We start from the raw sequence: 23,345 nt of genomic DNA, 5'->3' as shown, positions 1-23,345 counted from the left end.
ATCTATTATCATTTGTATTTTAACCCTAGTTATATTAAAAACGAGTTAGTAGAAACCTTAAACACTTTTAGTACATAGGTTTCTGTAATAATATCAATATATTGCTCATTACACTTGAGTAGAATCCTAAAAATGTTTCAAAGTATTGATTACAAAAAATTAAATTAAAACGCTAAAATATAATATTTTACAGCGCCATCTCCTATCTACTAGGAAAAGTTTACAGTGTGAAATTTCAATATGGTAGGAATATAATTTAAAGGTTTTGAATACTTATAATAAATACGTATAGATGGAGACTGAGTACACTTTTGGTTCTAAAATTACTGATTTTAATACTAGATTTCAGATATAGATTTTTTCTAGTTTATCTATAAAATTATCTATGAACAGAATACAAAAAATGTTTCGGTAATTATTTATTGCTATTAGTTTATCTTAATTTTGCGCAATTGAATAATATTATTTACTTTACTGCTCAAATGTGTCAATTTCTCTGGCTGTTTTTGAGTCCTAATACACACATTAGATTTTACAATTCATAACGCCATAAAAAGATAAAAAGCACTTGATTTTAAATTGTAATAAGGTTATGTAGCAACCTTTCTGCACCACGGCCTTCCGAAATCTCCTGGGCACGATCCCTTTATCTTTATGTTTTGTGTCGTGGGTTCGTTAAATGCCAAGTTTTCGCGTAAAGTAAAATGAGACATCCCACTTTTATCGCTTTTTGCACAATCCTATCTGATTTTCAGCAACTACTTAATTTTGAAGCAATTAGGTACTATTTTAATTATTATCTTAAATTATCTTTTAAATAAACTTCTATACTGTTTTTTAAAGAGAAGCTTCTATACTGGCGTTGTATTACTTTTTGAGGCGAGCGTCACGGAACTAGCGCCACGAAAAGGCGTCACAGATAGCATCACGAAATATCGGGCCCCTCCATTAATTCACTACTCTCGATCAATTCGTTTCTAATCATCATATATTTATTCTAAGCAGGTTTAAATTGAAAACTGCATGAAACATAAAAAATGACAAACAAAAAACAGACATTCAATGAGAGACAAAAAATTTCTGTCAATAAAAGATTCAATCGTAACGATTGTCTAAATTTAAAAGCCATAAATTACATCCAATTAATAACAATATTGAACTATCTATTTAAATTTTTATGACACTTTTCTAAATAAGGCAATGTAACACTGACCTGACTTATGTTACATCTAAAACAGGCAAAAATGTGCCACCTAGAAAGCTTCAGAAATCTCGCGGTGACAATTGTAGATTAAAATGTTCTACAAAATTCACCTAACTAGAAAGCGAACAGTTTTTTAAAATCTATTGGTTTCAAGGCAACATTGACCATCAAAGAAATTTTATTTCACGATGCATGCTTCCAATAAATCAGACTTATAGATATCTTACGGGGAATAGAGCTACCAGGAACGAAAACTAGGACTTTTTTTTGAAAAAAAAAAGATAGAGGGATAAGGATTTGTAAAAAGTTTTTTATAGCCATCTTAGCTATTACAAATAGAACTATTCGTGCTGTAATCAGTAAATCACAAGATGGATTTGTTGGTAATGATGAACGAGGAAAACATAGTAATCATTTAACAATTTCTAACGAATTAAAAGAAAGTGTAAGAATACACATCAAAACTATTCCTGCAATTGAAAGCCACTACACTCGAGCTACGACTTAAAACCTTACATAGACGGTGAAAAAACAATAACTCAGGTGTATCAAGACTACAAAAAAGAGCGTGCAAGTCAACAAGTGAATTTTGTTGAACATTGTTAATTACGACTTTATCCTGGCGTCCTTTAAGCCAAAAAAAGATTTGTGCCAAATCTGCGAGACATACAAAAACTGCAATAATATAGAAAAAGAACAAAAAAAAACGGGTGTGGCAGTCCACGGACTACCGGTGGAAGTTACACTTCTATACACGCATTCGCCCTTACAAATTTATTTGGGAGTCAATCTGCACAATCATTACATATGTAATGCTATAGGTAAGAAATAGCAGAAAGAGAAACAGAATTAATAACAACTTACTAACAATTAATAAATAACATTTGACCTGTAATAGGAGTATAGTAATTGAAGGATTGAATCAATATTTTGATGAAAACGTATATTTTTATTTTCATATATGTTTGAAAGGAGTTGAATGCAAACATTTTTTTACACATACTCTGCAGTAAATCCATTGTTTATTTTGTTATTAATATAATAATACAATACAAATTAAAATGCAATATTTATAAGTATTTAAAAATGACTACAATACAGTGCAACATAATTCAATATAATTATACAATACAAATTAAAATGCAATATTCATAAGTATTTAAAAATGACAATAATATACATAACTTTTCTACTTACGCATATATGTTTAATTTGCCATGTAATAATAATAATAAAAAAGTCCTCCCCGTCTGGGAATCGAACCCCGGCCTCCCGCGTGACAGGCGGGGATACTGACTACTATACTACCGAGGACATGACACAAACCTATTTCAAAATTGACAGTTCTGGGTCATACAGTGATTTATTGAGATTATTATTTTGAAATACAAAAGACTAATATAATTATGAACATTTAATAAATAATACAAAACATATCACATAAATAATAATATTAATAAATTTTTTATTATATATATATATATATATATATATATATATTTATATATATATATATTATACATTAAATTATATATACAAAAGGAACATTTTTATATTCGAGAGAGGAAGAGAGAGAGAAAATATATCTTCTGTCTCTCTCTTACTGATTATCTTACATATGTAATGATTTCACAGATTCACTCCCATACAAATTTCCAACGTGAAGCGCGCGTATAGAAGTATAACTTCAAAAATACTGATTATGAATCTCACCATGAAGAGAAAAAGTTAACTAGAAGAGAGAAAGAGAAAGAAAGGAGGCTGCATTTTCCATACCAAAAGGTGAGGTATCGGTATTTTATTACAAAATCAAATTTTCAACTCTCTTAACAAATTTTACCATCTGTTAACTTAACAATTAACTATTATTTCGCAAAAGGGTAAAGGAAAGAGATGATCTAATGCAATTTGATCTTGTCTTCTAAGTTCCAAGTTTTTTTTAAATGGCATGTCGAATTCATCTGAAGGTAACCTTAACATCACATTTTATTGTAACAAAGGAAACAAATTTATTGTAACAAGCTATATCTACGGAGTATCATGTTTCAAATTTGCATCAATAACCCCCAAATTCTTTATTATTGGACATACAAAAAACGAAGGAAATTGTGATCACTCCCTAATTAAAAGAGGTATTAAGAGATGTTTAAGGTGTGGACCAATCTATGTACATAGGTACCCTTACAGTATTCTGCCATAATCAGAACTTCAAAAAAGACTGGCGATCCCGTTAAAGTATTTGAATAAATTTGTTTATACATTTTCACCGCTGAGCACAGCAGCGCACTTTTTTATGCGCAGCTTATATACCTACTTTTGTATATTTAGGTATTTTGGCATACAAACTTCCACTTTATCGTCTTCTTTAAAGTACCTATGACATACACCACAATTTTTGTAAATAGATTCTGGTGTAAAATAAATTAGTTTATCTGTTATCAACATTCCATCTCTCATGAAAAATATCCATTTTATTTGTTTTAGAAGACCTAATTTAACTGAACAGCCACCGTGCTTCGGAGGGCACGTAAAGCCGTCGGTCCATACTACGAAAGTAGTCGTTAAGTCATGTTAGGGGCGCTTGCGCGACTTGAAAACCCTAACACTAGACCTTAGCCAGAAGGTTACACGAACTTTACTTTTTTTACCACAGACATAACGTTGCTTTTTGTTTACTTTTATTTCAGGTTTTATGGGAATTTGTACGTATTCGGGCTGCAAAACTTTGGTGGCTTTCCTTTTAATATTTTTAATTTAAGATTTAAGATTTTTATCACGCGCTAAGTGTGTACAATAAACTTGTACATTTTTAAATTCTGTTCTGCATAAAATTTGGATTCACGTATTTTAAATTCCATTCTATATAGGGTTTTAATCTAGCCATTACAAATTTTCGAAATAAAAACACTTGATTTTCGAACGAAAAGAGATATTATAAGTGTTTGCTTATACAGTTTTAATTGTACCGAATAACCGCTTTTAGGACTGAGTCTCACTACTAAGCACAATAAGGGTTGAATGAAATTTGCCAAGATATAACACGTAAAATAAATAAAACACTTAAAAAGCTCCTTAACGTGAGATAGTTGAGAGGGAATTTTTTTGGAGATTCACTTTTTGTCTGGTCATCGAAAAAACCCATCGGTGGAGCTGTTCGCTTACCAAACTAAAAAAGCCAAATTCTTAAATTGCAAGACTAAACTTTCCATTCAATTAATTTTTATGTTACCCACATTAATACCCAACTTCTACGCTTCAGGTCACTCTATGTAACAAACTATTTTACAAAACTCATGTAGGAGTCTTCTTCTTCTTCTTCTTAGGGTGCCTCTCTGTTCTGAACGTTGGCGATCATTCTGTCTATGATGACTTTGTTGGTTGCCGTACGGAATAGCTGTGTTGAGGTCTTTCTATACCATGCTCTCAGGTTAGCAAGCCAGGATATTCTTCTTCGTCCTGGAGCCATTTTTTCTTCAATTTTAGCTTGCAAAATGCATTGTAGTAATTCATATCTGCCTAGATTTCTCATTATAAGTCCCAAGTACTGCAGCTTACGGCCCTTCGCGATGTTGACCAAATCCGCGGTTGTGTTCATCCTCCGCAGTACTTCTTCATTGGTGACTTTGTCTGTCCATGGTATCTTCAGGATCCTTCTGCATAACCATAGCTCAAAAGCCTGAAGTTTTGATAGAGTTTCCGCCTTCAATGTCCACGTTTCTACTCCGTACAGAAGCACGTAACATTTAGAGAGTCTTATTTTTGTTTCTAATGTGAGGTCATAGCTCTTGAACACAGAGCTCATAGTCAAGAAAGCACTTTTTGCCTTTCCGATGCGCCATTTAATCTCTTGGATATTGTACCTCAACTCATAGTACACATGCATTTTACACAGGCGAATGAAACCCAAAAAGAATAATTTTTAATAATCATATTAAGACGGTTATCTATTCAATTTGTTAGTAATGCTTTAAAAATGCTCCGATGAACACAACTGGTTTATGCTACTACAGTGCATTTATATTACATATCTTATCACTATTTTAATATGGAATATAATATTCCGATTTTTTAAAAAATAAAAAAAAAACGACACGTCGACTAAACTTTTATTTTGTCTTCTATATCTACTTTAAATATACATATAATACAAGCAATAAATAGATATCGATAAATTACTAGAGATCTCCGCCCATCTTTTCTATCTGTTCGATTAAATAAACCATGTCAGATTTTTCTAAACCTGAACTCTGAAATACTATCCTAAAGAAATTCGGATGTTCCTTTTGTGCCTGATAGGTAATCATCATCGAACCTTCTTTCATCATCCGCTCTTTAATTTTGGGTGCCACCTTATGTAACTTTTCTTTGTAGCTGGGATCCGTCTTGTCAAAGTTCCTTAAACTCGGAGGAATGTACCAGAAGCATACGTTGGTACATTCTGGATCATCTAAAAGTACTTCAAAACCTTCTCTGTTCCTGATGCATTCAAGGAAATACTTGGAGTTTTCGAACACTTTGTCAATGTGCTTTTCGAAGCCACTGGTTCCTTTGGCTTTCCACATAAACCAAAATTTTAGGACGTCCACTCTTCTACCACACTGAACATGTTTGTCACCTAAAAAATGAATATACCTAAGTTTACTACTTAAATTAAAAGGAATTTTACTCATTCATAAAGCACATAGTGTAATATACCCAGAAGTCATTAAACAAATTATTTTCTATTATCATTAGGTGTTTGGATAACTGTTTAGTGCTTATTTAAATATTTTATTTTTATTATTCCAAATATTCTTAATACAGTAAGTTAAGTTTTGGATCAGATACTGTAATCTACATAAAGCGCTAAAATCCGCAACATTACCTAGTACTAGGTAATTGTATTTCTCCGATCCCCACTGACACCTTAGATTCTTATATCTACTCCTAGACAGAAAATGAGAAAACAAAAACCATTTAGTAACACATAACAATGCAAGGGATATGCATCTTCGTCCGTCGATTTTTTTACGTAGAATCTGAATCTATAACAAAAAGTGCGATTTTCTATTTATTATTTCAGTTGCCGCCGCCCACCACAGCGGGTGGAGTTGGAGCGTCGAGTTTGGTGTAATACGATAGATTTTTTGAAAATAATGCAGTAGTTTTTAATTTTTTCATTTAAAAGCATGATCCCCGACAGGGGGGTGGAATTACACCCCTGTCCGGAAAGAAAGTACATAGCTATACATATGTAGTTCTATAATTTATATTGGTGTAATAATAATATGTGCAATTACACATGTAATAGTATGTGTAGATGAAAATCAATCTCCCTGAAAAGCAGATGCACCCCTTGAAAGTATTCCTAGCGAACCCATGTTTGAAAGTATATTTCCCGAGTTATTAGACCGTTCTCATAAGTTTCCAAGGGTAAATAAACTTATTTCAACCTTAAATTGTGGCTTATTAAAAAACCATGTACCAAAATAGTAATTACATTAAAATGTCACAAGAAAATAGCTTTAGAACAGTATTTCCAAGAATATCAGGATACATTGTTTTTCCCGATTGGAGCACCATCTATCAACAATAAATTTTCCACTAACTATAACTTATTTTTGCATGGGAATTCAAATCTGTAATAAAAAATTTAAAATGTTAAAGTTGACCCTCGCCCCACTTACAGAGGGTAGGTGTTTGGTGTCATTCGATAAATTTTTGAAAAATGTTTTTCGATCCCATGTAAATTTGGAGAAATATTAGACCGTCCCGCTACTTTTGGCACAACTATTATAGTATCTAAATTAATAGGACATCTTTCACATTTGGTCTCGATGAAGATTATCTGTCAATTCAGTTTCACAGAACGAAATCACACGAAGTATTGGCATTGACAGTGTTGCCATGTCCTTATAATATTTTATAGGCTTCAAATACAAAGAGAGAAAGATTTTGAAAAGTACATTTTTATTATATTATTTTATGGATTCTGCAATTTTAATTTATATAAAACACGAATGAATAAATATTTGTTTCTTTCGATATTAACTTTATAACTTTTATTTATAATGACATTTTACTATTTACTTTTTCTTTTTTGGTAATTCTAAACTAATAATTTTTATATATCTTATTCCTATTGATTGCATAATGTTTAATTTTTAATGTAAATTTCAACACTGCCTAACACAAATATTTCGTTCTGTCAAACCCATTTGAGGCTATCCCACAGACCATACATATACAGAGTATGTATGGTTTGTGGGCTATCCAGACCAAATGTGAAAGATGTCCAAATATTAATATTATTTTGTCTGTTACAACTAGTGATAAATCATTTTCAATTATTTGTCATTTAAATGTATACAATTTACACAATTTTATTTTATACCAGAAATGGTAAATGGAAAATTTTATACACAGCACCTTCTGTTAAACTAATAGCACAGCCCTCTTTCGGCAAAATTTCGAAGTAAAAAAACGAATTTACAGGGATCACAAATCTATCCCCTTTTACGTAAGAACAAAATTGAACGGTACTGGCTATAGTATTATTTAATCTCAAGAGATGGCGAAGACGTAGGGATTTAGCAAAATACGAAATGATTGAATGGAATGTAGGGAATAATTTGTTTTCTTTTTTATGCTCTTAACTTTTTGTTTCGGTAAGTATTAAAATAAATAATAGTTTTCTAATGTAAAAAATGCGTCATTTTTATGGCTTTTTGGAATATAGTTCTGGTTCTATGGTTACTGCTTCGGAGTACGTGTTTTTTTATGTTATTAAATATTGCTAAATATTGCTGCACATATTAATTTACATTTTTCTGTTATTATCGTAGGGTATTATCGTAGGGTTGTAAAAAAGTGCATAATAAAACAAATTTTAATTAAATTGATTAAAAAATATTAGAAATTAATACGGAAACTAACAAATACTGAAGAATAAAAAAACAGAAAAGATAAAAGTTTAAGAAAACTAGGGAGAATGAATTTGCAATTGCAGTTGAAGATTGTCGTACACAATATTATTGTTTCTTTATTTTTTTTACAAACGACTCTAAATATAAACACCAAAAATATGTTTGCAATAAAGTAAAATGTTTGCAAGTAATCATTAGTGCTTGAAGCAGGTATTATCCTAGCTGGATGTAGTTTGGTCTAAAGAAATCTTATGGCCACAATAATTATTACAAATCCACCTTTCGTTACTTGTTAATTAAATATTCTTCTTATTAGCTGCTTATTATGTTCGATAGTAGGGGATCGATTTTTGTATTTTGTTTTGTGTATGTACAGTATGATGGATTATGCTTGATATACAGTATACTAGGTGCATTAGTTTTTTTTTTAATATTTTGTACTAATATATTTCAGGCAATATATTTGTGGTCATTGGAGATTTCAATAACAAAATTGGGTGCTTCGATATACAATTCTGTGTGAAAAACAACATTTTAATAGCTAAAACATCTTTCAGGAATAACTCAGGAGGTTATTTACTTGGATATCACTTGCAGACATAGAAGGAATAATCATCACAAATGAAATTGACTTCATTCTATGCGACATGAACTTAAAAAAGTACATCATTATCATCATTGGTGCTACATCCCTATAAAAGAGCCTTGACCTTCCCAAGTCTATTACCTCAGTCAGTTCTATCCATTGCCAACTGTTGCCAGTTTGCTGCGCCTATTTGTCTACCATCCTCATCTACACCATCCCTCCATCTGAGTTTTGGTCTAACTCTACTTCTACTTCCCACAGGTTGCGACATAAGGATTCTTCTAGGAGGGTTGTTCTGCTGTGATCTTGCCAGATGTCCTGCCCATCTTAGTCTTCCGATTTTTATAAAGGATACTACGTCTTTACCACCAAATATATGTTTATATCTGTGATATATCTCGTAGTTGTGCCTCCTTCTCCAAACACCATTTTCATAGATGCCACCAAATATTCTTCTCAGGATCCTTCGTTCAAATATAAGCAGAAGGTTTTCATCTGCCTTGGAAATGGTCCATGTCTCCGACCCATATGTCAATACTGGTTGTATAAGGGTTTTGTATATGGTTATCTTTGTTTTTTGGCTTAAGTTTCTGCTTCTCATATGTCTACTCAGTCTATAATAGCATTTGTTTGCTAGGATTATTCTCCGCTCGATTTCTTCCGTCATGACATTCTCCTTGGTGATCAGAGAGCCTAAGTATGTGAATTTGTCCATCACTTCAAAGGTAGAATTATCAACTGTGATGGCCGATGTTTCTGGCTCTATTGTTGGGTGTTGATGCCATTATCTTAGTTTTATCTTCATTTACTTGCAGGCCCATATTTTTTGAGGTGTTTGACAAGGTGGTATACATTTCTTCTAGCTTGCGTGTTGTTCGAGCAACTAGATCAACATCATCTGCATATGCCAAAATTTGGGATGATTTATTAAAACTGTTTCCTCTGTTGTCTATTTGGGCATCCCTGACCGCCTTTTCCAAAGCTATGTTGAAAAGGAGACACGCCAGCGCATCTCCCTGTCGCAACCCAACATGCGTTTCAAATGCCTGTGATTGTTCGCCCTGTATTTCGACGTTGCAAACAACTTTACACATTGTAGCCTTAACCAATCTTATCAGTTTATCGGGGATGTGGAATTCATCCATGGCTTCATACAATTTATTTCTTAGGACACTATCATAGGCCGATTTAAAATCTACGAAAAGATGGTATGTGTTATTGAATTCATTGGTTTTTTTTCAGTATTTGCCTTAGCACAAAGATCTGGTCTGTTGTTGATCGACCAGGCCTAAAACCACTTTGATATTCGCCAAGAAGCTCCTCTGAATATTCACTCAGGCGACCATATAAAATACTCGAAAATATTTTGTATGCTGTATTAAGGAGGGTTATTCCCCTATAGTTTCTACATTCTAGTTCATCGCCCTTTTTGTGTAGTGGGCAAACGATCCCAATACACCACTCTTCTGGGATTTGTTTCTCATTCTAGGCTCTCAGTATGATTTTATATATATGATTAGTCAGAGTTAAATTTTTTTTAATATCTAGTAATGAAGTTAGAGTTAATAATAAGAGTATAGAGTAACAGTTTTGGAATAGTGCCCTAGGGGTGGGGGGAGGGGGGTTAACCACCCCAAAACCTCCCTGGGTACGCCACTGTATATGTAAACGGTGTTGATAACGTCATTGAATGTGAATGATTTGGATTTGTATTAGATAGTAAATAATGCTCACAAAAGCAAATCCCGTGACGATGAAGTAAGTATTGGGAACAATTGAACATGAAAATTAATAAGGAGTAGGTAAGTATTGGAACCACCATTTTCCCACAGTAAATAAACGATTGTTTAGAAATAAATTATTGACAATTGTGAAGATATTCGATATATAGAAAACTGTTTCGTTGATCTTTATGCTTACCTGTATCATATCTTGTATCATAAAATTTATCTTTTTGGAAGAGATAAGCTGCTTGAGTACCATTGGCTTCCGCCAGAATTCCTTTATGACGGATTAGTAATGTGGAACATTGTTGTGGAGCAGCAAGCAGTTTGTGTGGATTCCACGTAACTGAATCCGCCCTGTAAATAGATATTTATGTAAAATATATCCAATTCAATATTAAATTTATAGGTTGCAGATACAATGGTAATATTTAAGTAAATACCTAAAGAACGAAGGACTACGATCAGAAAGTACTACCATTCTTCTAGTCTAGGAAGCAGACGTAAGAATCTATGTTAATATCTTAACGTATTTGAATCTTCTTTATGTGCCGTCTTCTACCGAAGGTTGGCGACCATCAAACGATAGGTTTCTCTGTTTTGTGCCGCATGTATTATGTTCGCAGCTTCTGGTATTTGAAACCATTCTCACAAGTTTCTCACCCAGGATTTCTTCCTTCTGCCCAAACCTCTTCTACCTTCAATCTTGCCTTCAATGATAAGCTGTAGCAGACTGTACTTATCATTATGGAACACATGGCCCAGATATGACGTTTTCCTTCTTTTAACAGTTGTTAACAATTCTACCTCTTTACCCATTCGTCTTAATACCTCTGTGTTGGCCACTCATTTTTTTAAGGTATTCTCAGTATGCGTCGATACAGCCACATTTCTAGAGCCGCTAACTTCTTTATAGTTGCTGCTGTTAACGTCCACCCTTTACCTCCGTAAAGTAGCGTAGAGAGTACGTAGCATTTCGTGGCGCGCCATCGGAGGTTAATGCTTAGGTGGCGGTTACTTAAGAGCTTTCTCATTTTGATGAATTTGGATCTTGCTATTTCAATTCGGATCTTAATCTCTACGTCTGGGTCCCACTTGTCATTTACTGTATATCCCAGATATTTAAATCTGTGTACTCTTTCAATACGTTCGGCTTCAATATTCAGGTCGATATGTTGAATGTTCTTTTTACTGATCACCATAAATTTAGTTTTCTTTCTATTGATCTTCAGTCCAAATTGGTTGCCAGTTGTATTAACTCTATTTAGCATCATCTGTAAATCTTCGAAGTTATCGGTCAGTATAACAGTATCTGCATATCGAAAATTACTTATTGGTACGCCATTAATCTTGATGCCCTCGTTGTACTCTTCCAGTGCCTCTAGAAATATTTGTTCCGTGTACAGGTTAAAAAGCAGTGGCGAAAGAATACAGCCCTGTCTAACCCCTCTCGAAATGGTTACGTTTTCACTCAACATATGTCCATTCTTCATGTGGGCTGTTTTTGTATAATGTATTTGAATAACAATATTAAAAGTAATTGTAGTGTAAATATAAATGAAGAGTAGAAGAAGGCCACAGTGGTGGAAATGAACAAACAAAATTGCTTATAGCCAGAAAAGTAAGAAGAAAAATGAAGGCGAAAAACAGCTAGTCAATTATTAAAGTTCAAGACAGCAGACATTTATCAATGACTGCCTTAGTCTCTAAAAAATTTCTTTTATTAACTTACCTTTCAATACCATACATTAGGGATCTATGTTTTTTTGACATCAGCGCACCACCTCCCCAAGCTGCATCTACATGCAGCCATAGCTTGTATTCTTCACAAAGGTCCGCTATTTGATCGAGAGGATCGAAGGCTCCCAGAACAGTGGTTCCCGCTGTTGCACTCACCATAAATGGTACCGCTTTCTCCTCTATCGCCTTTTTAATTTCTTCTCTTAGGTGTCCAACGTCAAGCTTACCTCGTTTGTCTGATCTGATGGAATATACGTTGTCTGATCCAATACCCAGGAATGAAGAGAGTTTTGTTATCGAGTAGTGACTTTGATCCGAAGAGAAGAGGACAAGGCGTGGAAGAGACGAAATTCCCTTTTTCTACAAATAAAAATATAATAAATAAGCAAAACAATTTACTGGAAGTATAAATAGTAAAAATAAATAAATTTAAATAACACATATATACGTTGTTTCTGCGTTACAGATACAGAAATTGGTGCCGAGGCTGCGACCATATATAAAGCTTTAATTTATTTTAAATTGGCATCATATAGTTCAGATTATGACGACAGAAATGGATAATCTGAGACGAAGCTGCGGTAGATCGAAACTGGAGAGAGTTAGAAACGAACAAATAAGAAACGAAATGAAAATGGAGAGAAATATCAATGATGACATAGAAAGAAAACAATTAATCTGGTTCGAACATGTTAAAAGAATGCCAGAGTACAGATGACCTAGAAGAGTACTGGAATGGATCCCTCCTGAAAGAAGAAAGAGAGGGCGACCACGGAGAAGTTGGCGCAACGATATTGATGAAGCATTGGCGGCAAGAGACTTAGAAGAGGCAACTGCATATGACAGAAAAAGATGGAAATTGGGGGGCGGAGAAGCGGCGACAGCCGTAATAAATCCGTTATTATATATGTCATATAGTTTAGCAGTAATTTTATCTGATTCATTATCTGTACTTACAGCTATTCAAAAACCGCAACTACCATGTAGTACTTCTAATCCATACATTTTTTTAATTAAAAAATTCTTATTTGAAATTAATAAATACACCCAAAAAATACAATTGATGTGGATCAAAGCACATTCAGGACTTACATATAATGAACACGTAGACCAGTTAGCTAAAAATTCCATCACTCATGGACCACTAACCAACTATCAGCCTTGCATTATAGATGCTTTTGCTTGTTCAAGAACTGAACAAATGAACAACTGGAAAGCACACTGGGAAAAGTACTGTAGTATTTCAACAACACAATATAGTTTGATACAACCAAATATTCCAAAAAAACCTTGGTATAAGAATTTCATCCTCCCTCGCAAATATATAACTACCATCAGTATACTTAGATTTGGCCATGCATGTTATCCTGCACATTTATTTAGAATAAATATATTAGAATCCGATATTTGTCAAGAATGTCAGATTAAAAGTTACTTAAACCACATATTTTTTGAATGTCAAAAGTATAAACAACCCACCAACAACCTAATTAGAAGAATGATGGACAAGAACATCCCACTTCCTGTTAATATTCTCTTTCTACTATCACTTAATGAAAAGAAAATGTTTGACTGCTTGATTACCTTTTTTTTCTGATAGTAAAGTATGCCTGTAATTAGATTTTAGATTAGATAAAGTATGCCTATGTTTAGAAAAAAATTAATGAAAAAAAAATTAAAAAAAAAAGATTCAAAAAAGGGAATATAAAAAAATACTTAAAAAAAATAGATTAAAAAAAAAAATAAATTAAAAAAAAAATAAAAAAAAAGAAAAAAAATAAGAAAAAAAAATAAAAATATAGTAAAACAATCACTAAGAGGATCTAAACCTCCGAGGTGTTGAATCGAGTTTATGTCCTAACGTAGTGAAAAAAAAATATATTACCATAGTTGTATTTATTAAGATAGTAGGTAGATATTTTTATTTGTAAGATGTATACACTATGTGTTTCACATGACGCCTGTCAATAACTGAATTATAATAAAGGTATAATACAGTATTTGTTAACATAGTATGTACATTAGCTAAGTACGGAATAATTATATAAAAAAGATACAGAAAATTTCACACAGGAAGTTCTATCATTATGGGAGATTTAAATACCATATTTGGAGTTGAAGATAAGACACAGTACATCAGAGCACATGGACTTGTAGTCACAAACGAGAAAGGAGACTTCCTGGAACAATTGGCAGAAGACTAAGAACTATTTGTCACAAACACGTTCCTCCAATTACCTCCTTGAAATCTGTAGACGTGGAAATGCTCTTAAAACAGACTCGGGAGAATCATTAGAAATTAAATAGATTACATTTTAGTAAAAAGATGGTCCCGGAACAGCTTCACATCTATCAAGACTTATCCGGGAGTTGACTTGGAGAAGGAACACGTTCCACTGGTGGTAGTACTCCGAGTTAAACTCAAAAGAGTGCAGAAAAGACATTAATATAAAAATGAGGTTCCAATCCGCGTTAAACGAGCAAGTGGCTGCTATTAAAGAGGAATCGAACGAAGAATAAAAGATCAAAAAGATTACAAAATTAGTTCAAAATATATTGATGAACGAAAAAATTAAAACCAAAAATGACCTAGACAGATAATGAAACGATAAATATAATAATAAGAAGGAAAATCAGAGTGGCGAAAGGAAGAGAAACAATGGAAAAATGCGAAGAAATTGAGGTTCTATAGTTAAAGTACGATAGTCACAATGTATATAGGAAAGCTAAAGTACTCACTGTGGACTAAGACGGAAACACCAGAAAGCGAGAACCGGAAAAACCAGAAATTACCGCAAACGAAGAACTTAATATAAATGTACAGGAAGTTCGGAAAATACTTGAAAACCTGAAGAACAGAAAAGCAGCAGGTAAAGACGGGATACCAAACGAGTTACTGAAATATTGTGGAGCAGCAAGGTCAAAATAATTAACAACATTAATTAATAAAATTAAAAAACACCGGAAAAATGGAAAACGAGCGAACTACGTCTACTATTCAAAAAAGGAGATAAACAACAGCCAGAAAACTACAGAGGTATAAACTTTTTAAATACTACCCTAAAACTTACAACTAAAATTTAGCAAGTGCTAATAAATTAGAGGATAAGTTTAGCAGATGAACAACAGGATTTTCTTAGTAGAAGATCGTGTAGAGATGCAATATTCGTTATAAAGCAAATTACTGAGAAATCACTCGCAGAGTATAATAGACCAGCATTTCTGTGTCTGATTGACCTAAAGACAGCGTTTGACAAAGTAAGACTCAAAGATGTAATCCATCTTCTGTATAATAGAAAAGTTCCTCTAAATATTATAAAAACTATCAAAAACATCTACCAAAACAACAAAATGGAAGTCAGAATAGATGGACAACTTACAGAACCTATAGAAATAGGCAGCGGAATAAGACAAGGTGATTAATTGAGCCCCATGCTCTTTAATTTAATCATGAATTAAATCATCAAAAGCGTTAACAAAGGAAGAGAATGCAGAATGAGAAATAAAGAAATAAAAATACTCTGTTACGCAGACGACGCAATATTGATAACCCAAGATGAATATAATCTGCAAAGACTGGTCCACAGATTTAACATAAGGGCAAAATAATTTAATATGACAATCTCATCTCAGAAAACAAAAATAATAGTAGTCAGCAAAGAACCAATCAGATGTAAAATAGAAATTGATGGCATCAGTATTGAACAAGTAAAGGAAATAAAATACCTGGGAATTACACTGTCTAGCTATGGAGACCTGGACAAAAAAATGAGAGATCAAGCACTAAAAGCAAATAGACTGGCAGGATGCCTTAATAACACTATATGGCGAAACAGACACATTAACACTGAGATGAAGTCAAGAATTAATAAAGCTAGTGTAAGACCAATAATAAAATATGCCTCAGAAACAAGACCCGACAAAGCCAAAACGCAAAGGCTACTGGAAATGGCAAAAATGAGAGTACTGAAAAGAATTACAGGAAATACGCTGAAAGATCGAAAGAGAAATGAAGACATTAGAATAAAATGTAACGTACAGTGTATAAATGATTGAATACAAAATAGAAAAAAAAGTATGCAATAACCACATAAGCAGAATGGAGGAGATCCATGTCGTCAAGATAGCAAGAGAAGTCACCAATCGGCAAAGAAGTATCGGACGATCGCGCAAAAGATGGAGTGACAACCTTTCATAGAGGTATTAACCCGCAAATGAACAAGCAGAATTGCTTATAAAAAAGAAGAAAAAGAAGAACTGTCACGTTACATCGAAGCCCATCTATGCACATCCATATTAAATTAACTAGTTTTTTTTGAAAATTCAAGTTCTTGCATCGCTGTCCACAGCATCACCCTGCATACTCTATCAAATGCCTGTTTAAAATATGCGAACATTTGATGAAGCTCACGATCAAACTCCCAGCAGTTTTGACTTTTTGCTTTTTACTTATTGTAATTTTAAGGTATGTATATGAGATGCTAAACCGTAAATAAAAACCAATAACGTACATTCCTTTGAATTGCGGTCTGTCTTTAATCAATGGTTTTTAAACTACTCAGTTTATTTGACACACTCCGTCGTCTACTCCGTAGAACAAAGAATGGAATAACCACATAAACAGAATGGAGGAGACACGTGTCGTCAAAATAGCAAGAGATAAGTCACTAATCGGCAAAAGGGTATCGGACGACCGCGCAAAAGATGGAGTGAAAACCTTCCATAGAGGTATTAATCCGCCAATGAACAAGCAGAATTGCTTATAAAGAGAAACAAGAAAAAGAAGAAGACTTAGACGGAGACAGAAAGCAAAACTGACTGATTCTGACAGAAACATAATCTTGGAAATTATCTCAGAGTAAAAAAGAGCGTGGAAAGAACCTAGAAAAACTGTTTGAGGACCAAAGACATAACACCTTTGAGTTAGAAGAGGAGATAAATGATGGACTCTGGAGAGATAACTACAGAATGGCTTTGATAAAAGACAAAACTTAAAAAAAAAATATTATTAACTTTCTGCACGATTACCCTGTACAAAACTCGAGTTTAATTAACCGGAACTTTGGCGAGGAAATAGTATTTTATTTTGCAGTAACGATCTGCAAGATATAAAAAAATATATTAGCAATTTAAATTAGGAACTCATTTGATCAATATATTAATTTGTCCTAGATTTATTGCAATTAACGTTTTCAAGGTTTTGTTCAGAGTCTTATGCACGTTAACAAATTCCACTTTAGTTTATGGTGCAGTGATCCGAAAAAGGCTAATTAAATTTTCAATGTCATATAATTTAAAGAAATGAATATCTTTTTTTGGCTAAAATCCATGGTAAGGTAATTAAATATATTGTTAGGACAATTCCGTGGGATTTATTTAGAGAGCAACTAGTAGGATATAAAGTGGACCAGCAGGATCTAAGAATACTGAGATACCCATGCAACAGTCAACACAAGCGGTGAAAGAAGGCCCAAAAAAACCCCACAGAACAATTTACACGGGGTGTGCTATGGCAATATACACCTGGGAATGCACACCCCACCTCACGCACACATTTTAGAATTTAAGTAAACATATACATGGAGTGTGTGAGAGCATTATACACTTGGAAATGCACACCCCATAATTAAGGATAAAAAAATAAACACCTTCAGTCATTGCACTAAATTCTCTGTACAAGTTTGATTTAATACCGATGCTCGCACAAAACTAAATGAATAAATATAAAAGGCCCATCAGACCTTTTACACAGCCGTTTAGATAGAGACCCTATCGCGTAACCTGAGCAGCAAGGCGAGACCATGTGCGACAAACATGGGCTCAGTGGCTAGACCACTCGGATGCCCAGCCGACGAGGAGAACAACATTTATTTTGCCAAATCGGCGGCTGAGTGACCGAGTACACACAAAGTTCGGACAGAGAGTCATCAACTTAGGTGGATGGCTTTCTGTTTGAAACACACATCTATTTTTACGGACTCAAGTCCCGAAGTCATGCTAGAGTAGCTAGCAAGCCAAATAAAGTCAGAAAGCCAATATGTGTGCTACCCCTACAGGTAGGTGGCTTAACCACAGTCATGTGAAACAGAGGGAGTTCCATTACCCAGGGCACCCGAAGTAACTTTCAAGATCATAAGTCTCCCCACGGAAGTCACACGTTGAGAAGGGGTGGAGGAAAAGTCTGGGAGTCAGATAGGTACAAATCCACAAGGAAACTAAGTTCCTGTAGCTGGCTGTATACCATGTATCACAAAAAATTTATTTAAAATCCTTTATAAAAGGTATATAATTAAAATACACAATCGGGCTATATTACAAAACGTTTTCGGAATCTATATTCCATCATCCGTGTGTCTAGGTATACATATTTTGAGCCACTAAATATTTGGGTCACATCACTCAGGTTTTTCACTCAATCATGAGTTTCTCTCCAAAAACCCACACTGGAGATCGAAAATCAGGGTCTACAAAACTATTATCAGACCAATAGTATGTTATGGATGCGAGACATGGGTGATGACAGAAGAGACAAAAAGAAAACTGGAAGTCTTCGAAAGAAAAATCCTAAGAAAGATATTTGGACCTATTACCGAAAACGGAATATGGAGATCCAGGTATAACCATGAACTCTACCAACTGTTCAAAGAGATACCGATCTCAGAATTCGTTAAACTTCAGAGACTTCGCTGAGCTGGTCATGTAGTAAGAATGGAGACAGAAAGATTGCCGAAAAGAGCCCTTGATAGTAAAATGCAGGGCGCAAGACCAAACGGAAGGCCACGGTAAAGATGGGAGGATGAAGTGGCAGCGGACGCGCAAAATTTGCTAGACGTGAGAACCTGGAGAAGATCGGCGCGGGACTGACAAGATTGGAGGCATAGTTTGGAGGAGGCCAAGGCCCGATTTGGGCTGTAGCGCCATTGGAGAGAGAGAGAGAGAGAGAGAGAAATATTTGGGTAAAAACCCATTCAATGTTAGTTTAAATTTAGGTTACATTATTGGATCTTATATGTTAAGATGTTAAAGTTACCAGTGGAATTGATAACATGGCAACGTAAGACTCTACATGAGATTGCTGGTCCTGAGACAAAACTTTTGTTATTGATTGTTGTGGAAAATACGTTGACAGTTCATTAAACAAAAAATGTGACAGAAAAAGAGTTAAATTAATGGAGACAGCAACAACAATGTGTTTGAATGACACGATAAAATCAGCTGATTATAATTTTTACCAAATTCATCCAAACGTTGAGTCACCCTGTACCAAATTAATGGTACATATTTTTAAACATTTTTCAACAATTGCTTTTATGTTCTATTATTGAATATTTATTAAATTTAATTGGCATTAACGACATACGTGATCAAAATAAACGTGAATAACTGTGACATAAGCCCATGGATTGTTTGAAATAAAATGAAATAAATTCTTTCATAGCTTTTAAAAAACAATGTGAAAAATAAAATATATTTCACTAATTTAAGCTCGCAGTTTAACCAGAGTATTTTAGTTTAAAATCATTTTTAACTAATATTTTATTACAAAAAGAAAAAAAATATTTTGTTACTACTATGTGATGTAAATTGTATATCTGTATTGCGTATTGTTGTGTACAAGGTGAAAAATATCGAAGGGCATTTAAAAAACTGAGAGCCATAATGTCCGTTACAATAAATCAAATGAGACGGTAGTAAAAGTAAAAAATAAGGAAAAACATCCCATTGCTGAGTATAATTGAGAAATTAATGATTGTGAGTTTCTCGTGGATATGCCAGAAAATAATTTTATGTCACCTAGTAAACTCAGGTCACCTTTCGAATATTTCAAATGATTTTTTTTGAAGATGTATTTATTGTAGTAGTTTAAGACACTCACTTATACTCAATAAAAGAAACTCAAAGATCTTTGAATTTTACAAAGGATGAAAGACAAGATTTATAATCTATCCAGCCAGATTATAATTGGCATTATATAATTACATGTTATTATGGGTCTTATCTAATTAAAGTTATATGGGTCTATTGTAACATTTTGCCCTATTCTATCTCGTCCCTTTTGTCTGTTGATGCACATGTATTTGGTTTTCTCTTCGTTTACCCTTAGACCAGTCTTCTTTGCCTTTACCTCCAATTTATTAAAAGTCTCCTTCACATTGGTGACTGTGTTTCCCACAATGTCAATGTCATCTGCGTATGATAGTAGTAATTTTGGTCTATTTACTGTCAGTAATTCTGTTTTAAGTTGTGCTGCTCTTACTACTTTCTCCAGGATGATATTAAAGAGGAGAGTTGACAGCGCATCTCCTTGTTTTAGGTCACTGCTTATTTCAAAAGATTGGAATATTTATTTAAAACTCAGATTATTAAGCGGCTTCGATCAAAAGAAAATTTAAAGAAATACGCGTCCGTGATATATAAACAAACTTAAAATGGTTTATATCAACTCGGCGACGCAAAGAGGAATTTAAAGAATTACACTGAAATACACTGAGATTATTCTTCGGTGTTTTCATACATATACGAGGGGATTTCAATATATACCAAGAAATTTACAAATGAACTACTTCTGCTATGAACTACACCAAAAACCGTCTTCTTAGAGGCATTTTTCGTGACGTGCGATCGTTTGTAATGTAAAACAATAAATTCTCATTAAAAATTGTAAAAAATGACAAAAATCACGCCACGTTTAATTATTTAACACCTTTATAAAAACTGAGTTTATCGCAGCAAAATACAAAAACTACATACAAAAGCTGCACTCTTTACCTTTAAAACGCATTTTGATTTTTGTCCATAGGAGGCTTGGATCAAAAGATATCGAATTCTTACCGTCGAGCTGATAAAATTTTTATTGAATATTGATTTTTTGCGCGTAACTCACATTCAAAATCGACGGTCGCTCCAAGCGTTGTTTTTAAGAGAACGGTTCATTCTACACAAAAAGTGCAATAAACATTTTTGTTTAAAATATCTCAGCTACATTTTTAATTTGAAACATTTTTTTCTACGGCGTACAGATTCTCAGTAAATCGATTTTTTTGCGTTTTTACCCCCCTACGAGCGTGAGTTTTAGGGTGATGCCCGGACGTAAAAGTGATAAACTTTTTTGCATCTCATTTGGGGTCCCAAAATTATTATTTTTGGCAAAATTCAGATTGTTCGTATTATTTTTACCGTATTATCAGTTATTATGATTCGTGTACCACGACTTACTCGTGGTACACGAATCATAATAACTTCACGACCGTGGCCATGTCTCGTTCGTGAAGAGAGTTTACACGGCAAATATTTGCTTCGAGGCGAATTTGCAGTGCTTGGTGACCAAAGCATATTAAGTTATGTGTGAAGTTATAGCAGACAGGATTTTATATCATTTGGTAAGATAGGAAGAAAAGATGATGAATTACAAGGAGGTGGATTGAAGAAATATGTCACAATATGTCGTCTTAACTGACAAGAACCACATGTTAAAAACCGAGCAGAGAGACATGTATCTCCTCAAGTATTAAATTTATCCATTGTCGTCGACCTAGAGTCAACATATAATTTAAGTTTGGAAAGATGTAACCCTTATATGGATGTCATAGCCACAAATTTCATTGTAAGCTTCAAGTACATAAGGCACTGACGATGATCTGATTAGATCGAAAACGTTATGCTGCTACTGTATATATTTTGACGACACTTGTAAAAGTTTTAACTATATGTTTATTTTATATACCTAAATACAATGGTGAAGTGTTTTAACTTTTGTATGTTTTTTTAAAAACTAATTATTAGTATTTTTATATTTAATAGGAATAAATTTGTAGACAATTTAATTGGATATAATTTTTTTTTAATTTTTTGTAGAGTTGTCCCTTTTTTTAAGATGACAGCCAGAGGACAATTGTGGCGACTACTATTTAATTAAAGATTAAACGGTAGATGAAATTAAATGTACTGAAGAAAGACCAGAAAAAAGACAAATAGTACCATTTTTTCAAAACAGATAGAATTGGGCTTGGTTTATATGAATGTTTTCCTAAAAATAAAATGAGGGGTACAAAAATCTTCAAATAAATTCAATACAGCAGATGAAATTAAATGTACTGAAGAAAGACTAGGGGAAAAACGAGGAGAATCTATGTTTAAAATAGAATTGGAAAAATTTGGAAACTAAAATCAATAATGGTGCTTTAGTACATTTTTATACAAATTAAATTTCATTTGTAGCCAATTCTTACCTTAATAGAGGGCATAAATTTATACCGAGCACAGTTGATGGCATATCCATTTGCCATAGATCCTCCAGGACAAAATATTCCATCACCTTCACCATCTTTAAACCCAACTATTTTCCTCATCTCCATCAATACAGTTTCTTCCATCAAAGTAAACACTGGTGAAACTTCGTACGTATATACACTGGGATTTAAGGCATCTGTCAACCACTGTCCAACAAGTCCATAAGGATCCAATGAAGAAAACAGTTGATTAACAAAGTAAGGATGTCCGGTCTTAACAGAATACAAGATGACATCTTTAACGATTTTTAACAAGTCTGCGTGTGTGGACGGAGATTTGCGTAATTGAAAATCAAATATTTTTAAAAGATGTTCGGGATTTTGAAAATTCAACACTTTATTTTCCCTGTCGGTTCCATCGAACACAGCTTCTTTCAATAACACTTCCAAACTGGCTCTGAAAAAATCCTCGTGATCCTTTTTGTTGGCGTGACTGTGAAACGTAGCTGTTTTCTTTAATGCACTTGAATTTAGTAGCGTGTGCTTGACGTCGGTATCACTACACTGGTTCTCCTCATCTGAAGACGTTGCGACCGCATCACTGTAGGTGGCCGGCTCGTCAACGACATTCACTATAAGTTCTCTTCTGTTAGCAATCATAGCGAACCTTCATGTAGGATGGATTTAAACAACTGAATGTCAAATGGTTCATATCACTAAAATACAAGCCTTTTAACAAGAAAAATCACGTGTAACCTTGTTATTCACTTTCCACTATAAAGTTGCTATAAATTTAGAAATAGTTCCGAGTTTTATAAAGTGTATCATAATTTATAATATACAAGGTGATGCCTAGACAAAAAATCAATTGTATTAGTTTTTTTCTTCATTATAGAATTTTTACTTCATTAAATAAATTCTTATTTCCACGATATGTTAAATCCAGTTCTCAGCAAT

The 23,345-nt window shown here is 33.6% G+C and overlaps 1 protein-coding gene across 1 annotated transcript; it reads right to left on the bottom strand.

Moving 5' to 3' along the window:
• Positions 1–5,302: 5,302 nt before the first annotated feature.
• b (glutamate decarboxylase-like protein black) lies at positions 5,303–23,082 on the bottom strand. The gene is made up of 4 exons (XM_072533850.1): positions 22,389–23,082; positions 12,152–12,519; positions 10,616–10,776; positions 5,303–5,819 (listed from the first exon to the last, which is right to left on the bottom strand). The coding sequence occupies exons 1-4, from the start codon at positions 23,046–23,048 to the stop codon at positions 5,380–5,382; spliced, it is 1,629 nt and encodes a 542-aa protein (XP_072389951.1). The 5' UTR covers positions 23,049–23,082; the 3' UTR covers positions 5,303–5,379.
• Between the last annotated feature and the right edge of the window lie 263 nt (positions 23,083–23,345).

Source organism: Diabrotica undecimpunctata, chromosome 6 (assembly GCF_040954645.1).
Source record: "Diabrotica undecimpunctata isolate CICGRU chromosome 6, icDiaUnde3, whole genome shotgun sequence".
In the NCBI taxonomy this organism is placed as follows: domain Eukaryota; kingdom Metazoa; phylum Arthropoda; class Insecta; order Coleoptera; family Chrysomelidae; genus Diabrotica; species Diabrotica undecimpunctata.
Note: the sequence above shows the minus strand (reverse complement) of the source record. Positions and strands in the feature narration are given on the sequence as shown.

Bases quoted from the DNA above. Each gene is read 5' to 3' on its own strand.
- b (XM_072533850.1), bottom strand. From the start codon at position 23,048: ATGATTGCTAACAGAAGAGAACTTATAGTGAATGTCGTTGACGAGCCG. The intron at 10,777-12,151 runs GTAAGTTAATAA...ATCTATTTACAG, and splicing joins CTAATGTATGGTATTGAAAG to GGCGGATTCAGTTACGTGGA. The intron at 5,820-10,615 runs GTAAGCATAAAG...TTCATTTTTTAG, and splicing joins TGATACAAGATATGATACAG to GTGACAAACATGTTCAGTGT.